Source organism: Polypterus senegalus, chromosome 1 (genome assembly GCF_016835505.1).
Source record: "Polypterus senegalus isolate Bchr_013 chromosome 1, ASM1683550v1, whole genome shotgun sequence".
NCBI lineage: Eukaryota > Metazoa > Chordata > Cladistia > Polypteriformes > Polypteridae > Polypterus > Polypterus senegalus.
The window spans coordinates 245379158-245401886 of NC_053154.1; the positions used below are offsets into that span (position 1 = coordinate 245379158).

The 22729-nt window shown below is 40.2% G+C and overlaps 1 protein-coding gene across 1 annotated transcript in view; it reads left to right on the forward strand.

The window, feature by feature from the left end:
* Positions 1–19875, forward strand: part of rtkn2a (rhotekin 2a) — a 91533-nt gene extending 71658 nt beyond the window's left edge. Inside the window, exons 9-12 of the mRNA XM_039771252.1 lie at positions 13668–13799; positions 15955–16120; positions 16602–16709; positions 18506–19875. Of these exons, the coding sequence (XP_039627186.1) occupies positions 13668–13799; positions 15955–16120; positions 16602–16709; positions 18506–19068 (969 nt within the window). The 3' untranslated portion in view covers positions 19069–19875. The remainder of the gene's footprint in view (positions 1–13667; positions 13800–15954; positions 16121–16601; positions 16710–18505) is intronic.
* Positions 19876–22729: the final 2854 nt, after the last annotated feature.

Below are 22729 nucleotides of genomic sequence, written 5' to 3' on the forward strand. Positions count from 1 at the left end.
CAAGCGTTGTAAGTATACAACCAGTTTCATCAATAACTTCACATCCAGTTTTGAGAGTTTAAACATTCATTAACATCAAAGTGTCCACTACTGAAATCGTCACCTGTGGATCTAAGATGTTTAAGAGGCATTGGCGGTTGTCCAAAGGTGTAAAATATTTGGCAATTTCGGTACACTTGAAAGCGACAACCGAACAATTCAGCGGCAGCCATCAACTCGCATGCAGAACCATAGGTGAAGGGCTTAAGCATTTCACTCTTATAGTGCTCCTGTGTAGTATAATTATCTCCTGTACCGTCATCCGTCTACACCTTGAACCTGTCCCAGTCATTCAATAAATAAGACACAATGTTTCTCCAGATATCAAGAGTGAGCCTGATATGGCTGTGCAGTATGTAACACAGAGAATGGAAATGATAGGTGCCATATCCGGGCATGGAAACCACTCAGTAAGTGACAGTTCTTTGATCGATGGTGATCACCTCGATAGACCTGTTAATGCGGGTACGGTTGGAATGATAAAGGAAATGGGTACCTGAACAATGTAAAGTAAGTCTAAAATACCTAAACAATAACTATAATCGTAATAAATGAACAATAAAACAGCGGAGAAGCCGTGGATTAAATAAAAAGGCTGTAGTTATCAGCAGGGAGACGTGAATCCCGTGGCGAAGCAAGGAAGGGAATGAAGAGACTGGAGCGACGGACGGCCTTATATAGGCAGGCAGCCAACAACGTGGGAGGCGTTGGGATGGGGGACCCAACGCCGCCTCACACGGTGACTGAGCTGCAGGCTATGGACATATATACGTACGTAAGTAGGATTCAGTTAGCGTTGGGAACGTGTGTACCAAATTTCTTGAAGATGGGCCCATAAGTAGCAAAGACTGTTGAAAAGTTCAATATGGCGGCCGACAGTGGCATCATACCACCGAAATAAGTACCAAATTTCAGCCTTCTACCTACACGGGAAGTTCTATATAATACAACGTGTAATGGTCATAACTGGAAGCTATTTTTCTCCATATACTGTAATGGAGTTGAGCTGGATGGCTGTGGGGGGCGGAGTTTCGTGTGACATCATCACGCCTCCCACGTAATCACGTGAACTGACTATCAACGGCGTACGTAGAAAACCAGGAAGAGCTCAAAAATGCGCTGAAGAAAACATGCATTATATAATTGAGAAGGCAGCGAAACAATAAGAAGCGAGCGACTGACATATACAACCATATTCATGAGTGCTGCTACTTCAGAAACAAAGCACGGTGTAAACCTAAAGTTTAAATTAAGTTCATAGACAGGCTGCCGCTGGCGTTTGTAATTTAGTGCCTGCCCATATAAGGCCTTCTGTCAGCGGCAATCCAATAGAAACACTGCCGCTAAATATTCACTGTGCTTACGCAGAGGAAGATGAGATGGTCAGGGTGGTGTTTGGCACAAACTCAGCAAAACTGCGAGAGAAAGTTTTAAGTGCCGGGTCTTAGCTAACATTACATACAGCCGTGGACATCACACAAGATGGCACCAGCACAGCTGGGAACCTTCGATGCATGAACACCAAGCGGCTCATGTGAACTGACGCAGTGCACAGACAAAAAGCAACAGTTCCAAAGAGTGCTGAACAAAAACCTAATTACAAAATTGAGAAGGCAGCAAAAAAATATGAAGCGTCTGATACATACAAGCATATTCATAAGTGCAGCTACTGCGGAAACAAAGCACAAGGTGGAAAAAGTCAATGTCCCGCTAAAGGAAGACAGTGTAAAATAAAAAACCCGTGCATGCAGTGTGTCACATCTCAGATAAAGAGGAAGACAAGCTCTTTATTGATGCAGTAAGAAACGAATCGATGAATGAAACCTCTTATCTTTACCATGATTGACAAACACGGAATGTAACTTGAACACAACGCATCGTACAAATACGACCCTGATTGAAAGAAATAACGATAATCAAATCCTTGATGACAACACTCAATAACACACAAAACAATTACTGTATATTGACAATCATGTTACGTTATTTTTAAAATGTTCCCTTTTCTTTTTCATAACTTCTTTAACACACTACTTCTCCGCTGCGAATATATATGTATACCCCGATCTACATACTCTCAAATAGACAAGCCACATGCCGTGGCGTAATTGTAGAGGCTTTGCCTCTAGCGGCGACATCCGAGGTTCGATTCCAGAGAATGGATGCACTGAGTATGTACGTGCGCTTCCCGATTCATTTTACCCTCGCATCTCCTTGGTTTAGGACGTATGAAAAAATATGCGGTTAACTCAGAATCATGTTACGTTATTTTTAAAATGTTTCCTTTTCTTAGCACAAGCACAGCTGAGAAGCTTCGATGCATGTACTCCATAACGCGTTAAAAAAATAACGCATTTAATCACACTTTCAATTCCAAGCAAAGGGGAACTTTTGTCAATGCATGATTTCCTGGTATATCGATTACACTGATGCACACATCACAGCTACAAAAATGTTAGAGTCGGAATAAAGCGTGTTCCTACGACTGATCGGAGGAAAATTTCATTTCAAAAGACTTCCCGACCGAAGCCTTGATAAAGCATGGTTTTGTGCACACTGAAAAGCAAGCAAAATTAGATGCATTACAGAAAGCGGACTTTGTGGCTCTTACTGGGGATCATTGGACTTCCGTGACCGTTAGTAATTCTAATTACATCTAATTACAAAATGTTCAATGATCACACTGTTTTAGCCTAATGTACAAAATAATTTTGGCTAAGGTTACTCAGAGTTTAAAGATTAAGTTGGTCAAATTACCTTTTATGTTTCTGACTTATTTTTTTAAGAAGAAAAACTGCACTTTATGTTGAAATTTTGGTTATTATTATTTAAAGACAATACCATTCTGAAAATGTACTTAAAGTACTTAAACTACCACTTTATTTTTAAGTCTGCCCAATTTTAACCAGGGATGATATTTTTGTTTCTGTTTTGAATTCAAATACAGCTTAAAAGCATTTTTTTTCAGAAATTAAAAGCTTGAGTTTGCAATATTCATGTCCATGTCTATTATTTGATTCTGTCGCCCACTAATACCCTTTTAAATTAAAATTTGTATATATATGTGTATATACAGTATATATGTAGATATGTATATGTGTATATATATGTGAGTGTGTGTGTGTGTATGTATGTATATACATATATACATATATACTGTGTACAGTGGAACCTCGGTTTATGAGTAACTTGGTTTACGAGTGTTTTGCAAGACGAGCAAAATTTTTTAATGAATTTTGACTTGATAAACGAGCGATGTCTTGCAATACGAGCAGTGGATACACTTTGTCTGCTTAGCGTCATGTGATCACAACTGAGCTGATGGTTCTTCTCTCTCACGCGCACGCGTCTCTCTCTCTCTCTCCTTATCTCTCTCGCTCGCGCCCGTCTCTCTCTCCTCATCTCACTTGCTCACTCGCACTCGCCTCTCTCTCTCCTTATTTCTCTTGCTCGCTCGCATTCACCTCTCTCTCTCTCTCTCTCTCTCTCTCTCTCTCTCTCTCTCTCTCTCTCTCTTCTCTTGAGGGCAATTGTCTCCTATTCTCCGTCTGAGTCTGTGTGCCTCACTCATATAGTCAACATCCGTACGAGCGTATACTGTTTACTACAGCATTGTGACTGTGTGTGTGTGTGTGTGTGCGCTGTGAAGTGCAAGTCCCCATCTTGCGCTCCAAAACACAAAGCTGAGTCTCAGTACTTTAACAACACCAGCTGCCTTCAGCTTGAAACAGCAACAGCGTGGTTATTTATTGTAGCGGGATCTTTATAATGTTCCTTGTATCACCCATTGATGGCAGGCGCTTATAGAATGTCTGTGATCTTTTTGGATGTGCTTAAACGGCGAACTGTTACAGCGCTGGGAGACTGCGATTGCTTTGGGACGCTCTTCCGCGTGTCGTCCCGTTGGGTGGAATCCCACATGAGTTTAGAAACTCGCTCACACCAGCCATGATTCTTTTTAAAGGTAAAGTGCAGATTAATTTGTTTTTTGTATTTTTACTTTATATTTTGTATTAATCATTTTTATATGAATAGTTTTGGGTTGTGGAACGAATCATCTGGGTTTCCATTGTTTCTTATGGGGAAATTCGCTTTGATATACAAGTGCTTTGGATTGCGAGCACAGTTCCGGATTGAATTATGCTCGCATACCGAGGTTCCACTGTGTGTGTGTGTGTATATATATATATATATATATATATATATATATATATATATATATATATATATATATATATATATAGTAAAAGGCTATATAGCACCCGAACCGGCACAGACCACGCAGAGGCATGTGTATAAAACACACAGGCTTTATTTTCTTTTCTTCAGCCGTGGGGCACGTCTTCCCCATGTCCCACAGGCCCAACACAGTTCCCAAAGCACAAGATACAGTACAAACAACCATTCCTGGCACCACCACTCCTCCCAGGCAACCTCTTCCTCTTCCTCCCAATTTTGGCCATGAATGGAGGGAGGTTGCCTGCTTTATAGCCCACCCAGAAGTGCTCCAGGTGCCTGACCAACTGGTCTTAATTGCACCTCCGGGTGGGGCTGGTAAGTCGGCCATTGTGGCGGCTGGCTCTCCGCGGCCACCCCATCTCCCAACCGGGCTGTGGTGGACTCCATGTCCAATGGAGCCATGGGGGAGACTGATGAAGGACCCACGGCCTGGGAGGCTGCCCCCAGGCGCCCCGAGGGAGGCATTGCACTGTCCATCGTGGCTCCCCCGGGACTTATGCAGCAGAGGCGTCCCGGCCGGGCATGGGACCCGGCTGTCCGTCACACTGCCCCTCCCTCAGATGAGGCTTGTGGGGCTCATCGGCCTGCCCCGCGAGGGCCGGTCTTCTCCAGGATGGGGAGTCGGTATCTCTGGTTCCGCGGCTGGGCCCTAAGAAAACATAATGAACTGGTCTGGGAGCGTTGCCCTGACGTCCTTCGGGACAACACCGCCAGACATGGTCACCGCTGCCACAGTTAAAACATTGCCGACCCCCTCCAGTACGGCCCCGGTATTAGCAGAAGCAGGCAGGGAACCCCTGCCCGTTCGCCCACTCCGAGGAGGGCCCGTGACGGTTCCGCCCCTCTGCAGTGCAGCCCTCCTGCGCCCCCAAGCCGTCAGGCATACACTGCGTCTTGTAAGGAGGTTCGGGTTTCCTCTTCCGGTTCCTCCTCTTTCTTTGGGACGTACTGGCGGTCTGAGTCCCCCTATGGGAAAAGGAGGGACCCCGCACCGCCTGCGTTCCTTTGGACTGCTGCAAGACCGGCGCTGGCGGTCGGGGCGGGGTTGTTTGGCAGCCGGTTTCCCCCTGCTGCCTCCTCGCACGCTCGTCCGCCCTGCTGTCAGTCATCGCAGCAGCCTCTCGTGTGGTGGGCGGGTCCGCCTGACAGGCAGTACTGACCAACATTGCTGCCGATGCGTCCCACCCCCTTTTCTCTGCGGTACCGGCTTCGCTTACCTGTACTGCTCTGTCCTGCCGGTGGGAGGCTGGCCACCCGCCGTCACGAAGCCTTTCGGCCAGGGCTCCGCACGGGCTGCCGAGCTTCTTCTCCAGCACCTCCTTCGCTTCCTGCAGGACCTGAAAGACTTGCAAGAGGGACTGTAGAGCGAGGACAACGGATTCCACCTCCCCTACAGCCCAGGAAATGTTAATAGTGGCGACCGGCGGTGGATTCGGGCTCTCCTTGTCGCCGACCGCATGCCAACAAGACCCTGTGGATTCCCCATGGGCCCCTTCAGGTAGTCCGGAGGAGAGGGAAGGTGTCCGTCATCCCCGCCTGCCGATCCTCCTCGGCAGGTGATTGACACACGCTATCCCCCCCTTTTACGTGGCTCTGGAAGCTGCTCCGGCTCTTCTTGCCGGGACACCACGCTGGGAAGCTCGTCCGGGCTCTCCTCCCCCAGCCGCTGGATCAGGCCGAAAGGGAGACACTGATCTGCCTCGCTCTCTCCCGAGCTGGCGCCGCCGTCACGCCAAGGACACACGTCCCCCTGCCCGCATCGGGTGCTTCGCCCCTCGGCGTCCAGGAGGTAGGATAACCCACATGCGGAAAGACACACCCGCGGCCCATTACCTACCTCCGGCTTCAACCCGTGCGGCGGACTAGCGTGGCGGCGCCCGCCAATTGGCCTCGGTGTCCGCCCGGCTTTTTTCTTCCCCATTCCTGGTGCCTGCAGTAGCTCCTCGCTCCTTTGGCGGCCTTGGGTGCTCTCTTGCGCTTTACGGCGCGTGCCGGCTTGCGCCTCCTGCCACGTATGCGCGCTTTGCCTTCCTTGCGCGGTGTCGCACGTGCAGGCTAGCGGCCCCTGCCGCGTGAGCACGCTTCAGTGCGCTGCGCTGCGCTGTGCTGCCTGCTGAGCTTGCCTGTAGCCGCGACGGGAGTGCGCTCTCCGTGCAGCCGAGTCGAGCACGTGCCTCGCGCTGTTGCGCTTCACTATGCCGAGTCTTGCAACAAAATTTGATGCAGGTTCCGGCCCAAATGGACGGACTGGGATCCTGCCGACTGCGCCAGTTGTAAAAGGCGCTATATAGCGCCCGACCCGGCACAGACCACACAGAGGCACGTGTATAAAACACACAGGCTTTATTTTCTTTTCTTCAGCCGTGGGGCACATCTTCCCCGTGTCCCACAGGCCCAACACAGTTCCCAAAGCACATGATACAGCACAAACAACCCTTCCTGGCACCACCACTCCTCCCAGGCAACCTCGTCCTCTTCCTCCCAATTCTGGCCACGAATGGAGGGAGGTTGCCTGCTTTATAGCCCACCCAAAAGTGCTCCAGGTGCCTGACCAACTGGTCTTAACACTAGAATTACCAGAGCCTACGAAAAAACTCCTAATTCTGTCCCACCTTAAATTGCTTCTTAAATCACTTCACACCTCTCCGCCAGCATCCTTTGTCCTCTAAATGTGCTGATAAAGAGAAGCTAGGAGCAGCCGGCTATTCCATCCCCTCACCAATTTAGAACGTGCACAAACTTCTCTCAGCTCATGCCTTGATTGAGTATCTCGGAGTGAAGTGGAGTTTTAGAGTGGAAATAATAGATTGTTATTTGGAACACATGCATTTCATGTATGTTCCATTTCTACAGTAATCTGTGTCAACACATTGTTAAAACAGAAACGTTTTTTATATTCTACTAGTAGATGACAAAATGTAGGCATAAACTATATAATGTATGAAGCCTGAAGTCCATATATCAAAGAAACATTTTCACAAAAGATACAAATATTACAAAACAATTGTGCTTTTTTTCAAAAATATAACTGCAGAAACAAAAAGCCACCTTAACATGCGACATTGACACCCTTTTATTGTAACTGCCTCCGTGGTGCAATTGAATCAGTTCCCGCCTGGGAATCAAAAGGTCGCGAGTTCGATCCTGCACCAGTCCGTTTTGAGAAGTAAACTGCTCTTAGTCTTACTATTTTTGAGTAAAAGCATACATTTGATTTCAGTCTGTAACAGCCGGTGCAATTTATGATCCTTGTAAAGGTTAGCTTTTTTTTTTTTTTTTAATTCACTTTTTATTCTCTCAGTCGCGTTCAGAATCAATCCATACAACCCCATCTGACACGGCTGTTTTCACATAAAGACGCGCTATAGCTCTGCAGTGTACCATGATGCATACTAACGCCGCCCCCCAACCCCAAAAAGGCACACAGACGCTGACGAAGCTGCCTTCTTCGTATCTCACCGTCACTTGATTTTCTTTTTATTCAGTTTTATTGAGTGTTCCTGCCAGTCCCCGCATGTTGCTGTATGCTGTTTCTTTTGTACTCCAGGACATGCAGAGGAGAGAATGGTAAAGAGCAGTAACTTCGGCGCTATATGCAATCATCAGACACTCCCCATCTGCCCGTGTCGCTCAAACACAGGAACATATGTTGGTGTAAAGTATAACAAAAGTGCACTTTTATTCAAGTGCACTTTTTCCATCGCTTTTCCTGTAAGAAGCAATGTACACACTTCTCTCTATGCTGTGGTTTCTATTATACACCTGAAAGAAAGAGACAATATATGTGAAAATATCATCGCACTAATGCGATATTATTTGAAAACGAACAGCTTCAGATCGGGTGTGAATTTATGCAGGAACTGATGTGGGACCTTCCCCCAGGAAAGTACAGTGTCAGGTGCTCATTCAGTGTAATAGGAACCATAGCACAGAGAGGTGTGTACACTGCAACAAGTACACGTGTCGTAAATGTAGGAAGTACGGTCCTTGGGTATGTGGGAACTGTTAATATTTGAATGTGATGATTTTATATAGCTCGAAATGGAAATCAGCACTTTTTAGCATTGCACCATGCAAGCTGTCGTATCAATCGCCTACTGTAACTTGCTTTCTTTTTTTCTTCGGTTATACAGGTAGTCTTCAATAAACGTGCACTTGTTTTGTTTGCGAAATGAAGTGTCTGCGTGCACTTTTCGTGGCATTACACGTGTATTTTTTGAGCATGCCCGTTTGAGCATGCTCAAACACAGGGACATATGTTGGTGTAAAAGTATAACAAAACAACGGGCAGATGGGGAGTGTCTGATGATTGCATATAGCCGAAGTTACTGCTCTTTACCATTCTCTCCTCTGCATGTCCTGGAGTACAAAAGAAACAGCATATAGCAACATGCGGGGACTGGCAGGAACACTCAATAAAACTGAATAAAAAGAAAATCAAGTGACAGTGAGATACGAAGAAGGCAGCTTCGCCAGCGTCTTTGTGTCAGAACCCTTTCTGCGGGGGGTTTGTGTTGGTGTTAGTATGCATCGTGGTACACTGCAGAGCTATAGCACGTCTTTATGTGAAAACAGCCGTGTCAGATGGGGTTGTATAGATTGATTCTGAACGCGACTGAGAGAATGAAAAGTGAATTAAAAAAAAAGCTAACCTTTACAAGGATCATAAATTGCCCCGGCTGTTACAGACTGAAATCAAATGTATGCTTTTACTCAAAAATAGTAAGACTAAGAGCAGTTTACTTCTCAAAACGGACTGGTGCAGGATCGAACTTGCGACCTTTTGATTCCCAGGCGGGAACTGATTCAATTGCACCACGGAGGCAGTTACAATAAAAGGGTGTCAATGTCGCATGTTAAGGCGGCTTTTTGTTTCTGCAGTTATATTTTTGAATAAAAGCGCAATTGTTGTGTGATATTTGTATCTTTTGTGAAAATGTTTCTTTGATATTTGGACTTCAGGCTTCATACAATATATAGTTTATGCCTACATTTTGTCATCTACTAGTAGAATATATAAAACGTTTCTGTTTTAACAATGTGTTTACACAGATTACTGTAGAAACGGAACAGACATGAAATGTGTGTGTTCCAAATAACGATCTATTATTTCCACTCTAAAACTCCACTTCACTCCCAGATACTCAATCTAGGCATGAGCTGAGAGAAGTTCGTGCACGTTCTAAATTGGTGGGGGAATGGAATAGCCGGCTGCTCCTAGCTTCTCTTTATCAGCACATTTAGAGGACAAAGATGCTGGCGGAGAAGTGTGAAGGGATTTAAGAAGCGATTTAAAGTGGGATGGAATTACAAGTTTTTTCGTAGGCTCTGGTAATTCTAGTGTTAATTGCACCTCCGGGTGGGGCTGGTAAGTCGGCCATTGTGGCGGCTGGCTCTCCGCAGTACCCCCTAGCGGCCACCCCATCTCCCAACCGGGCTGTGGTGGACTCCACGTCCCATGGAGCCACGGGGGAGACTGAGGAAGGACCCACGGCCAGGGAGGCTGCCCCCAGGCACCCCGGGGGAGGCATTGCACTGTCTATGGTGGCTCCCCCGGGACGTATGCAGCAGAGGCGTCCCGGCCGGGCATGGGACTCGGCTGTCCGTCACAATATATATATATATTAGTGTGTATATATACATACATACATATACACACATACTCTACCTCCTCTGTGACTGCTTTTTAACTACTAAAATACTGAAAATGTGTTAGGGCCATGTTTCACCTTTTCTGTAGTATTTCTCTGTAACTACCTTTTTAGCTTTCTCAATTAATTTTTTTATTTAATTTTGTTATTGCTCTCATACTTTCATAGCCCCTGTGGTAAATACTGGAGTTTGTAAGTCTTTTACAACATATACAAATACTATTCTTTTTAGCAATTAATTTACCCCTATAAATTATTTCAATTTATTACTGCTTCTGTGATAAACCTGGCTTGCATAGTGTGTAAAATATTTTAATTTATTGCTGCTTCTAAATCTGTGATAAACTTGGCCTGCATAGTGTGTAAAATACTTTTTATCCATCCGTACATCTGCTTAACTGTGTCAACACTTAGAAGCCTATTTCATTTTGTCTTATTTAAATTTTTGTGCATCTGCTCTGTGTCCTGTTATATTTAAACTTCACAGTTTTAGTTTAGGAATATGTGTTCTGCCAAAACACAGTGAAATGTATTTATTATGTTAAAGTCATTAGATCCTAAAAGCTCAATCACATCTGCCACTGAATTCTATCCCTTTTATTGCAAAATTCTAAATCTGTACAGTGTACAGGTTTGAAGTTTTAACGTCAGAGTAGTCACTGATTACATTCAGATACTCCTGTTCTTGTTTTTCAATGTTTGTAAGGCTAGCCCAGTTAATATTTGAGTGAAGTTGCCGATGACTATAACATATCCCTCTAAACTTACTTTTTAATATTTTTAAAAATATGACTATTAAATTATTGAAGAATGTGCTATATAATGTAATATAGTATTTTATATTTGTTTGTAAGCAAGGAAGACAGTTTTAATGAGAAAATATTTACGATAACCAGTCAATATATTACTGTAAAACATATTAGGTGTTGTCCTTACAATAAAGGTATCTTTACATTACTGACAGGGTTTTATGCTTTTTGTGTTTAGGGATAGGAATACACTGATGTTCTGGGTTTCTCTGCAGCCTGCTATCTGTTAGACTGGATACTGAGAAGAGCGGTTTCCTTTCTCCACAGTTAAGATACATGTTTAATAGTCAACCTATTTGAGTTACAATGCATGAACAAAACATGACACCAAATCCTGGGTGAATTACTCATAGTGGCTGCTATGTTTTTCTGCATCAAAAACACTTTTCTGCACACAAGCACTTTGCTTGCATGTTCTGATCCTTGCATAGTAACAGCATCTCAGGAAGGTTGTCAGCTAAAGGGTTACAAAATTAGCCAAAAATGTAAGTTTATATATTAAAATTAAAAATAAATACAGTATGTATTTGAATATATATTAAAATGTAGGCTGAAAAATTCTGGATGCGTCTCTGCACATTTGTACTGTAAGTGCTGTTTTTTTATGCATTTTTTATTTAATCTTATTTTGTTGCTTGTGGTGAATATGTAAAGTATGAAGTGCATGTGACTCCTGCAGTGTTACTTAAAAGAGGCATTTGAAAAATACAGCTTTTAAATGAATATGAAATTTCTAGACATGGCCCATTCACAAAATCTGAGTTTCCTTTGAGTACATACTGATGTAATCAAAGAGAAAGTACAGCTGTAGTTACTGCCTTGTTCTACCCATAATGCACTTAAGATAGTAAGTCAGAATCACTTGTGATTGCTCAATTATGATGAACGCAATTATTAATCAATGTTGACATTCTTCAGCTATGCTTTATTTTGCTGTTAGAAGTCAAGAGTTTTACTAATAATGATTAAAGCTATCTATTCAAAAGTACTAATCGATACACATTACAGATTTGACCAATAAAACAATATTGCATTAGAATGTCTGTTTTTGCTTTTATCTTCTTATATAATACACTACCGTGGCTGTTCGTTTGTCTGTCCATAATTTTAAATCACCTGTAGCTTGCAAACCGTTTTACCTTGTGACAGATAAGGGGCGCTATCGCTCCCTTGAACCCCTGTCCAAGACTCCAGACACCAAGTAAAAGACCAATAATTGACTTTATTATTACACAACAGTGCACTAAGCACCATCTCCTCCACTATACTCATCCAATCAATCACAATACACAATAATAAACTCTCCACCACTCCCAGACGCGTTGCCACCCTTCCACCCAGCTCAGCTCGCCATCTGGGAGCTGCCACAGCTTTTATAGTCCGTGACCCTGAAGTGCTTCTGAACCCTCAGTCCATGTGACTTCTTAGCACTTCCGGGTCAGATCAAAACACTTCTTTTTCTTCACCCCCGGAAGCACGTCATTCCCCTTGTCCATGTGACTCGGATGTACTTCCGGGGAGTAGGGCAAATAATATTCTTTGCTCCTCCCAGCAGTTCCATCTAGCGGCCCCTGGGGTATCCAGCAGGGCTGTGGATGAAAACTCCATTGTCCAGGATTCTCTGCTGGTCTTCGGGGCACCTCCATGCTGCAGGGAGGGCTCCATCTGGCGGCCATAGACCACAACTTATTAACTTGAAATTTGGTACACATATACTACGTGACGTCTACTATCAGCTTTCAGGGGGATGATTTTTATTACTCTTTTTATTTTTATTTTTATTTTATTGTAGAATCAACTCTTGGCAGCGCGCAGCAGGGCGGCCATGTGGCGCATTCGTATGGGCGCCGTTCTCATTCCCTACCACCTTCGCTAATCATTCTTGAGGCAGACTGAAGACTTAAGTGCCAGCTTAAGGGAAAAAAAATAATAATAATAAATAATTGCAACACAAACTAACTTAATTAGTTTATCTGAAAAGATGCCGACGAAAGAAGAGAAACAGCAGGCCGCTAGGGTGGAGATAAGAAGATCTGCTCAGGAAGCAGCAAGCGCATGAATCTCTGAGCAAACGAATGCTAAACAGAGACAGAGTCTGAAAACTATGAATGCTCAAGTCAAGTGTATTCACTACACGTTATCGTGCAGTATGCCGTCAGTTCTATCACATAGGGCAAGATATGCTACATCTCTCATACCATTGGTTCGTCTTCTTCTTCTGCTAGTTACAACAGATTTCACTTGCTAATGCTACTGATATGGCACGTGCTGAAGTACAACCTTACAAGTGGCATGCTTTGTATATATGTATAGCATTTTAGAAGTACTGCTTTTGTAAACCAAGCACAGTATTGCACAGTTTGCAACAAATTTTGTCACTATTTCACTCAAAATGCTCCCAAACCAAGCTACATTTAGCATTCTTCTTTTTCACTGAAAGCTTCTGTTCTGTTTTTGGGTGTAACTTGACATGTAACTCAAATAATACCTATTTAAATGAACAACATGTCTTAATCCAGGTTTGTATTGGGCATCACATTGCATTCCAGTGTAAAAAGCAATTGGGGTTAAATGTACAGTATTTTTTGTGTGATTAGTCATTTTAAACTCTTAACATAAGTTAAAGCAAGCAGGGATGTCGGGGATTAATTACTGTTTTATTGTCATTTCATATGCTTCTTTAACTTTTCTGTAGATAAATAGAATAAAAATTCTTTATAAACTTAATGTCTTTTAAATGAATGCATCTTTACAATGGAGTAATGCAAAGAATGTGCAATATATGTTTACTTTTGTCAAACTGTATTTGTTGTGGTATTTATAGAAAGTATTTTTGTATTTATTTTAATTACTTTTCCTTATAGTATGTTGATGGGGTTGAATCATGTTTGCTTGTGCCTTTCATTTAATTACCCCCTTTATATTTCAGCAAACAATTGCAGGTGTCATCAGCTGCAGCAGACTTTATTGTGTTCTCAGAGGAGGTAGCTTGTTCTGTTACTACACCCCCGAAGAAATTGCAGCTAAAGTCGAACCAGCATTAATTATTCCAGTAAATAAGGTAAAATCTGTAAAAACAGTATGATTTATCATCTCACTGTGAGGTTCCTGTGGAATTTAAGATTGTTTTGATGTTTTTTTTTTTTCCTGGCTTTGTTTTTCTTTAATTATTTCTGTTTTACTGTATATTGTACTAGTTGGGGTACCCAATGCTGCCTATGGTGAAAACAAAAACCAAACTTCAGAACAAAAATGTATAGGCTGTGGTGCTCACCTGTACAAATGGGGGAATCTATTCAAAATGTTTGTTTTGTTTTCATGTGTGTATCTGCATACTGGATCAACACAACCAGGGGTAACTGGTGCTGCCTGGAGTGGGACACAAATATGATTTTGGGACGAATCATAGTCTACCGTCTTCCCCTGTACAAATGGGGAATCTGTGCAAACATAAGCACACATTTAGCATTATGTATTAGATTTATTTTTTTTTGTAAGTTTAGTCCCATACTATGTTTTATGAAATCCACTTTTTATGTCACACCTAACTTTCTTTTCTAGGTTATTAATCCTCATGGGGCAGTCATAGCCTCTTATCTGAACCTTAAAAGAAAAATTAGGGCAAATTCTTCTTTTAAACAAAAAAAGATAAAAGAATAAAAATATGAGGTTTCTTGCTACTGCAGTTTATTCAAGGCAAGTTTTTATCTGCCCAATTTCTGAAAATGTATACAACAATGAGACCACTACCAGTTGCACATTTCAAACACCTAGGATTTGATAAGTAAACTTCTCCCACTTGATTATCTGAACAAAATTACCAACCATGCCACTGATAAAGTAGATCCAGCAGCATTCTTTCATCTTAAGGGTGAATCATTTACTCAAGGACATCAGTGGAAATTAAGGTGAAGTGCATTTAAAACTAAATCCAGGAAGCACTATTTTATACAGAGTTATGGGACTCTGGAACAAACCACCAAGACATGTAGTTGAAGCAGAAAGCTTGACAACCTTTAAGAAGAATCTGGATGAGATACTGTAAACATCTTAGCTATTAGCTAAACAAGCGGGCTTGATGGACTGAATGGTCTCTCATTTTGCCAAATTTCTTTTGTTATATACTATAACAAGATATTTAATTTACTATTAAATGTAACATGATGTAGCCTTATGGTAAGGTGCAGTTTCTAGAAGGTGGTTCAGATGACATTCTTGCCTCTGAAAATTATCATGAGGATTATCTAGGAAGTGGTCCTTGGCTGGAGCTTAAAAACTCGTTCTAGTTGTTGGAGTTGTGAGGTAAGTTAGAAGAGAGCCCCAAAATTGCAAAAAGAAAAAAGTGAATAGTGCTGTTGTGGTACAAAGGTGGTAAGAGTGTCAGTAAATGTGGAACTGATCCAGTGTGTACCAAGGCCCATTGAGACAATGGATTTATTGTTTTCTGTTAATTTTGTGCACCATTATTTTTGTCAATTTCTACCTATTCATTTATCTATAAGCACAAAAATATACTTTGATCTTTTTGTCTTGTGTTCTGCATTTAGTGTTAGCTTGAGAGCAACATATACAGTAATATTTTGTATAACTGGAACTCAGAAATTAGCTGTAATCTTAAAGGGTGACCGCTCATTTATGTACCTCTACGTCTAAAATTTGAACTCTGTCCTTTTAAGCTTGTGTGCCAGACGGCTGGGGAACCTACCCAGCCGGGATGCCTGGACGGTCCACGAGAGGGACGATACCTCCCCTGGGCCACAAGAGGGCAGCTGTCCAGGTCTGCTTGGGAGCCACTGGAATGGAGCAGGGAAGTTCATTCCTATGGGAGGAAGTGGCCCCCGCTAGGGGGCGCCCGGACGGTTATGGAACCCTGGATGACGGCACCTTTGCCACACCAGGAAGTGCTGCTGGAAGAAATCCCACGCACACCCATCTGGGTCATTATAAAAGGTGCCACCTCCCTGCAGTAGATGAGCCGGAGTTGGGAGGAAGGAGATGGAGCTTGTGAGGAGGGGAGTGGAGGTCAGAGAAAGAGAAAGAAAAGAGACAGGACTGTTGGTGATAAGGCATTGTGATGCTGTTGATAAATAAAGTAGTGTGTTTTGGACATTCTGCTGTCTGCCTGTCTGCTTTTCCACACTTGTTAGGTACATGAAATAAAATGCTCCAATCTAGTTATAACTAATCACGTAGATGTGTTTATCTGTCCTGAGCAGGATACAAGGATTCGTGCTGTGGACAAAGACCAGAAGAAAAGGACTAGCAGTTTCACCATTATTAACCGTATTGCAGGGCAGGCCATGGTGAATGTATTTGTTGCAGATTCTAGAGAAGACCTTCAAAAATGGATGGAAGCTTTTTGGCAACATTTTTATGATCTTAGTAAGTGTACAATTTGAATTAAAAAGAAAAGTCCAAAAACCATCAACTTTAATTTTTTAATCTTATTTATAATTGCCCGAGCTACAATGTCTAAAATAAAAACTTTTAGTGAAGGCTTTAAAGACGTCAGTTATTTTGAATGTGCATTCCTATCATGGAAAGTTTTAATGTGGCTGCCAAAGTACTGAGAGCTCAAAGATAAATGTTATAAAAGTGGTTTATTCAACTCCCAAAAAAAGGAGCAGTCCAAAAATTCATACATTAATATAACTCTATTTTTGACCTACTGTACTTCCCTGGAAACCAAACATTCTTTACTATCATAAAGCACTGAATATTGCCCCCCCAAGGCCTTTATTATTATGTTTTTTGTGGTTTTGTACATAATACTGCCATTACTACAAGTTACACCTCATTTTAAACTTTCTTTGGAGTGGTTCACAGTCCTGTATTTGACAATGAAATAAATGCTTTTTTTTAGGCCAGTGGAAACATTGCTGTGAAGAGCTTATGAAGATTGAGATAATGTCTCCAAAAAAACCTCCTTTGTTTCTCACAAAACAAGCAGCTTCCGTGTACCATGATTTAAGTAAGTTGAATATGGCACATTTTACTAAGATACTGATAAAGCAAGTATTAATAAAACTAAACTTTGTAATTTGAACTTGAATACATTAGATGATAAATTTCTGTTCATACCCATTAAAGCATGCACAATAAAGCCCTATTGATTATACATCAAATTCATCAGACTACAGTATAGCTTGTGTTCAATTGAGAAATGACAATGCAGTAAAACAGTAATGTGTTTTGACAAAATGGGGTTTATCTTTAAATGGTGTGTATATGGATAATTAAATGGTGTGGATATGGATAATAGGAGGCCCAAGTTGCCTCATACTAATGAACAGTGCCGTTTGTGATTTTTATAGCTTAAAAAACTTTTTGAAGATCTTTCTGCGAGTAATTGACAAAGTAATAAATTGTTCGATTTTTATTCTACAGCAAATCATTTTTTGTCTTTCTTTAGCACAACAGCAACCAGCCTTAACAGTTTTATTTGTCAAAGAAGGTTAGCTTGATCAGCTTAACACTTCAATGTGACATAAATAGACATATATAACAGTTTCACTTAGTAGTGTAAAATGATGTGCTACTGTGTGAAATGGCTCTAATTTGACATGGATGATGGTGTCCTTGTGAGAGGCAGTAATTACTGTAACAAAAATAAGAAACAAAAGAAAAAAACATCTTGGGTATAGTAAAGTATAAATACCAACCAAAAAAGTAACAAGCAAGGAAATGCACATTCAGGTGCGTTCAGACATTTAGCTTACTGTTTTGAACACTGGAGGTTTTTACATTTTTTAGTCACTTTATCAAGGAGTCATTTATAACAATTTTGTTTATTATATATTTTTGTAATACTGAGTCGCATTATAAATAACACTGCTAATAAAATGAAGTGACATGTATTTGTAGAAAACATAAAAATCCATGTTTTTAGTACTATTTATAGTGCCATATAGACTGATGACTGCTGAAATAACTTGACGGCAGATTCCAATATAATTGGTGAAAAATTGTATTGTCTTATGTTTTACTGTGGGTTATCAGGGGGTTTATGGCTAATTGTAGTTCAAATTTCTCAAATGTTAAGTGTACTGGTAGAGGAATATTGAATCATTACAATCTGTAAATAAAGCATCGGTGGTTTTTAGCGTAACAGAAATGTGAGTGAAAGAGTATTTTTTATTGTATCTTTTTTGTAAAGGTATACTTCTTGTTTTATATTTTCCTCTAGCCTATATCATCATAAATGGCTTCAGTTATTTAAAACATCAAGCTATGAATATTTGAAGAATTGGATGAGGCTATGGCATCTGACTAAATGCTGTATGTAGCACATACAGTGCTACATATAACTTGTACATCTAATTACATAAGGTTAAAATCAACCTTTCATTCCTTTTCGCTATATTAGATTTTTTATTTTTAATAATTTTAATAGTGAACCATTTGCATTCAGCCTGGATTTTGCTGCACATTATTTTACATAACATTCTGCTACAATCTGTCTCCAAGCAGCTTGTGTATTTCCGAGAGAGATTATTAAACAAAGTACAGTTTTTGATTAGTGTTTGGAGATGAGGTTAGTATTTCTGAAGATGGCAGGAAATACCAGTAGACAAAAATCTGTTAGAATGTTTCTAATTAAAATGTAGGGTTTTTTTGTGCCTTGCTTGGTAAATAGTTATTTTTCTTCCATATGTGTTTCCTATGGTGTATAATATTAGGCCTCAGATAATTGTGAACAATTTTCACAGATTTATACATGAATCATGTGACATAGTTCTGTTTTGTTTTTGTGCTTTCTCTTCACAGGCATTGATTCTCCTTTGAAGGTGGAAGGATTGACAGATATTATCCATAACAAAATTGAAGAGACAAATGGACAGTTTCTGCTGAAACAAGGGAAGGATACAGATTTGCCTCACTGGGGTGCCTTATTTGAAGGCACTCATACAATGGTTGTCCAAAAAAGCATTTTATCTCCAAGCAAAAGCTGTGAGAACCTTTCTACTGATGCCACCAAAAAGAGAAGAGCTCCTCCACCACCACCGCCGCCTGACAGGCTTGTATACACTACTGAAAATGGTGAAAGCAACCAGCTAAATAAAGAAAATGCTTGGAAAAAAACTGAGGCACAAGTTAAAGCCTCATCTTTTGACAGTAAATTTTTAGCAATTATGCAACAATTCCAGAAACCCCTAATTCCCCCTCGGAAAAATAATCAGAATTGCAGAGTTATCTCGGGTGATGAGCAGGAAACAATAGAGAATGAATACACAGGGAAACTTAACAGGCCTGTTCCAGCTCCAAGGCTGAAGTATAAATCATTCAAGGAAAAGATCAATCCCAGAAGCTGGTTACCGGTTCAAGATTAATTCCAGTTTATTTGGTGAATTTAAACTGCACATGTGACATGTTTCTGTTCGCAATTTGAGCCATAATTGTCTTAGAAATCAGAGAAAAAAATGTGATGTATTTTATGTGACTTTTTTTAATGTCATGTCATTAAAAGAAGCTGGAAGTTTTTCCAGAAATAACCTTTGACATTCATCTTTTAATGTGTTAAATATTTTGTATACATTTTTTATGTATTTTGCACAGTGTTTTTAATAATATAAACATTACAACCACTAGTATAACATGATTATTTGTGTAGCTATAACAGAAATCATGTGAATAAAGATCAGTTTTTAAGAGGACATTTATTTTATGCAAAATGTCTGTCACAGAAGTAGTTTTTTTCCGTTAATTAGTGAATTTTCCCTACAAAATGCAGTTTACATTTGTAATGTTTAGAATACGGTACATTTATTTTTTTTATACTTTTATAATGATAGTTATTATCCCTAAGTAGAGCTGTTGCTCTGTACTCATTTACACTAACTTAAACAATTTTTAGAGGTATTTTTTAAACCAGAATAGTTACTAGGATTTTTTTTTTTTTCTCTTCATGCTGTATGTTAATTTAAAACAGTTTATTCTGGGAACAGCTTTTAGAATTTCCTGGATGTAAAGTTCTGCTAAATACTGAATGCTGGAATTAATCTCTGTAATTGTCTCAACTCTTGTTTTAACATGATACATCTGGCTCTTGCTCTGGAATTGTTTTTACTGGCTTTGCACTTTTGTGGTTTTCCTGTGGTCCTCCAGAATAAATACTTTTAGTATGCCTTCATTAGGAATGAGTCTGTTCATTTCATAAGTTCTTTCTTCAAGCATTAACTGTTATAACTGCAGTATATTGGTTGATGCCAACATGAAGTTCCACATAATTGCTAGTCAGTACTGCCTTGTGTAATTTATAAATGAAATCTTAGTTTTGCTTTCCTTTCTAATCTATTTAGTTTCTCCTACTGAAATATTTTTTGCTGGTATGCATTATGGAATATGTGCCTCTTGAATTAACATTCCAACAAAGCATCTTTTATTAAGATTATACATTTATATACTGTATGTATAAAAAAAAAATATATATATATATATAAACAGTATATAATATGCTTTTTCATGTCTGACATTTATACAGAATATGCCTGTCTTAAGTTATGGGCAAATATTCAAATGAAATAGGCTCAGAGGAACAGTCTGCTTCAGGCAAATTAAACGAGGGCTGGGAGTGACCCTGAGTGAAATTATGTTAGAATGTAGACAGTAGACAAGAAGGGCATTTGTATGTGGTTTAATGGAGACCTGAGTCATCCAGTGCTGAAATGACAGCCCTGTCACTTTATCCTCTTAACAGGTCCATTGCCTGGAGGTGACTGAAACAGGAGGGAGCTTGCAGCATGAGGATTCTGAGGCTGTACCTTATCAATATGGACAAGACTGTATCCATCTGGGTAAGTGCACAATGTGCCCTTGTGTAGGAGACAGCATTTTTTTTTGTTTTACCAAATGTAAGGTGAGTCAGCAGTTTGTCTTGTCTATTTAAGTTTTATGCATACTTTAAGCAGGTGCTGTAGAAGCAAAAGTATCTCTAGGCAGCAAGAGAATATTTAAGGAAATTTGGAAACCCTGGAAACGCTATTTGACAATACAAACATATTTGAAGCTGTGTTTTACAGGAGATTTCAAAGTATTATAATTATCTCAAACCTGTTTAATCCAGTTTAGGGTCTAATCCTGTCCTCGCAATGTCTGGTACAAAGCAGACACTAGTGCCAGGCCATGGTAAGACCAACTTATTCAGACACATGGTTTTAACCAGGATGCTGGATTCAGAAAAAGACTAATTTGAAAAAAAAAGAGTTTTTAATTGGCAGAATTAAGGATTAGTGGAAGCAAGAAATTGATGTCTACAAAGAAGGCTAGGACAACTGAAAGTTTAGAAGACATTGGCTACTTCAAAGAAGCAAAGATTCAGTTTATTAGAACCTCATGTGAGCCTTCAACAAAAAATCATTTGATCAAAAATTACTTCCTAAAATCAGCCCCACCCAAAAGAGAAGCATGAAATGGTCAGGTTTGGCCATAGCATCATACTGTGTGTTTTCTGAATTTTTGTGGCCAAAGGGAGTAATGATAAGTAATCGGCACTGATTATTGCAACTACAGCCTATAATATGTCAATAAAGAAACAGGAACAAGTTAAAGCACTTATATATGAATATTTACATAAACTTGTATTCCTGCGTTCTGTCTTTTGTGTGTAGTTAAGTATGTTTCTGCCATGGAAAGTATCCTATAGCTGTAAAATAAAATTGTAGTTGAAAACAAACTAACTGAGCTGAAAAGGGGTTTCAAGACTCCAGCAAAAATACAATTATGAATGAAATAGTAGTATTATGAGAAGTGGTTGTATTCCTTCCTATCATAAATGTATCTGAACAATACCAGAGCCAAAATAAACTAATTGTATGTCATAAGAAATATTAAGCCTGATAGAATTTCTGCCAAGAACTTGTATGATTCAGAGACTTTAACTGGAAGATCGTTTGCTTTGCTGAACTCTAATTTGTCTTGGTGTTTAGTAAGCCTTATTATTTTGTGCTTTAAATAATACATATAACATCCTAGATAAATATCTGTACCCAACTAATAATAACACTCTAACCTAACAATCAAAACATTGTTTGATATAACAATTCCCATTAATTGTACATGCTCTCGTGTCTGAGTGGTTTCCTCTCTACATACTATGGTTTACCTGCCACATACATAAGATGTGTGTGGGCTTAATTTTGGCCCAACACAAGTAACTGTAGTGTGTACCTGTGTTATACTGTGCAATGAACTGGCACTTGTGCAGGGTCAGGTCCTTACTCCTGTGCAGTGGAGAATTAGATAAGGATTTGCCTTGGTGTCTGATGCTGCTAGCATAGGCTCCATCCCCCTGCTACCCTGAATTTGATATCATGGCATTTATATTAAATGTAAGAAGAGCTTTTGATTAAATGCAGCAATTAGCCTTGGATAAAACTGAATGAAGGATTGTGCTTGAGGATACCTTTGTTTTCTCTCTTTCTAAAGTTATCAACACTATAAACCATTGCTTATTGCTCATACAGCTATTTCTTATGAAAAATGTCTCTCAGTATTATATAGGAGTCAAGAAGAAGACTTGCATTTTAATCTAGCTTTTCAAAACATTAAATTCATTCTCTTCCAATTATATACTTTCGAGAAGACTAATGACAGATGCTTTTGGCAGGCTAGCACTATTGTTTTGAACTGTTTTTTTTCCATAACATTTAGCAAATTGAGATGTTATACTAGTATCTGTAAAGAACCAAGCAGCACAGTGTTACTTATGGAAAACAAGTTTTTTCTCTCTCTCAGTATCTGTCTATTTGGGTTCTGCTTCCAGACTGTGACAGCTGCTTTATGCTTGCTCTGTTTGATATTTCTTATTCTGTGCAACTGCATGTGGAAAGCAAGTATGAAGACAACAAAGAATAGAGCATTCCTGAATTAGAAGTTATTTATCTTGATTGACATGGTTTATTCATGGATTTATGGCAAAAAGACAGATTGTGTTCTGCTTTAAGCACATTCTTTTGTCTTTCTCACTCCCCTGGAGTATAAACAGCTATTCAT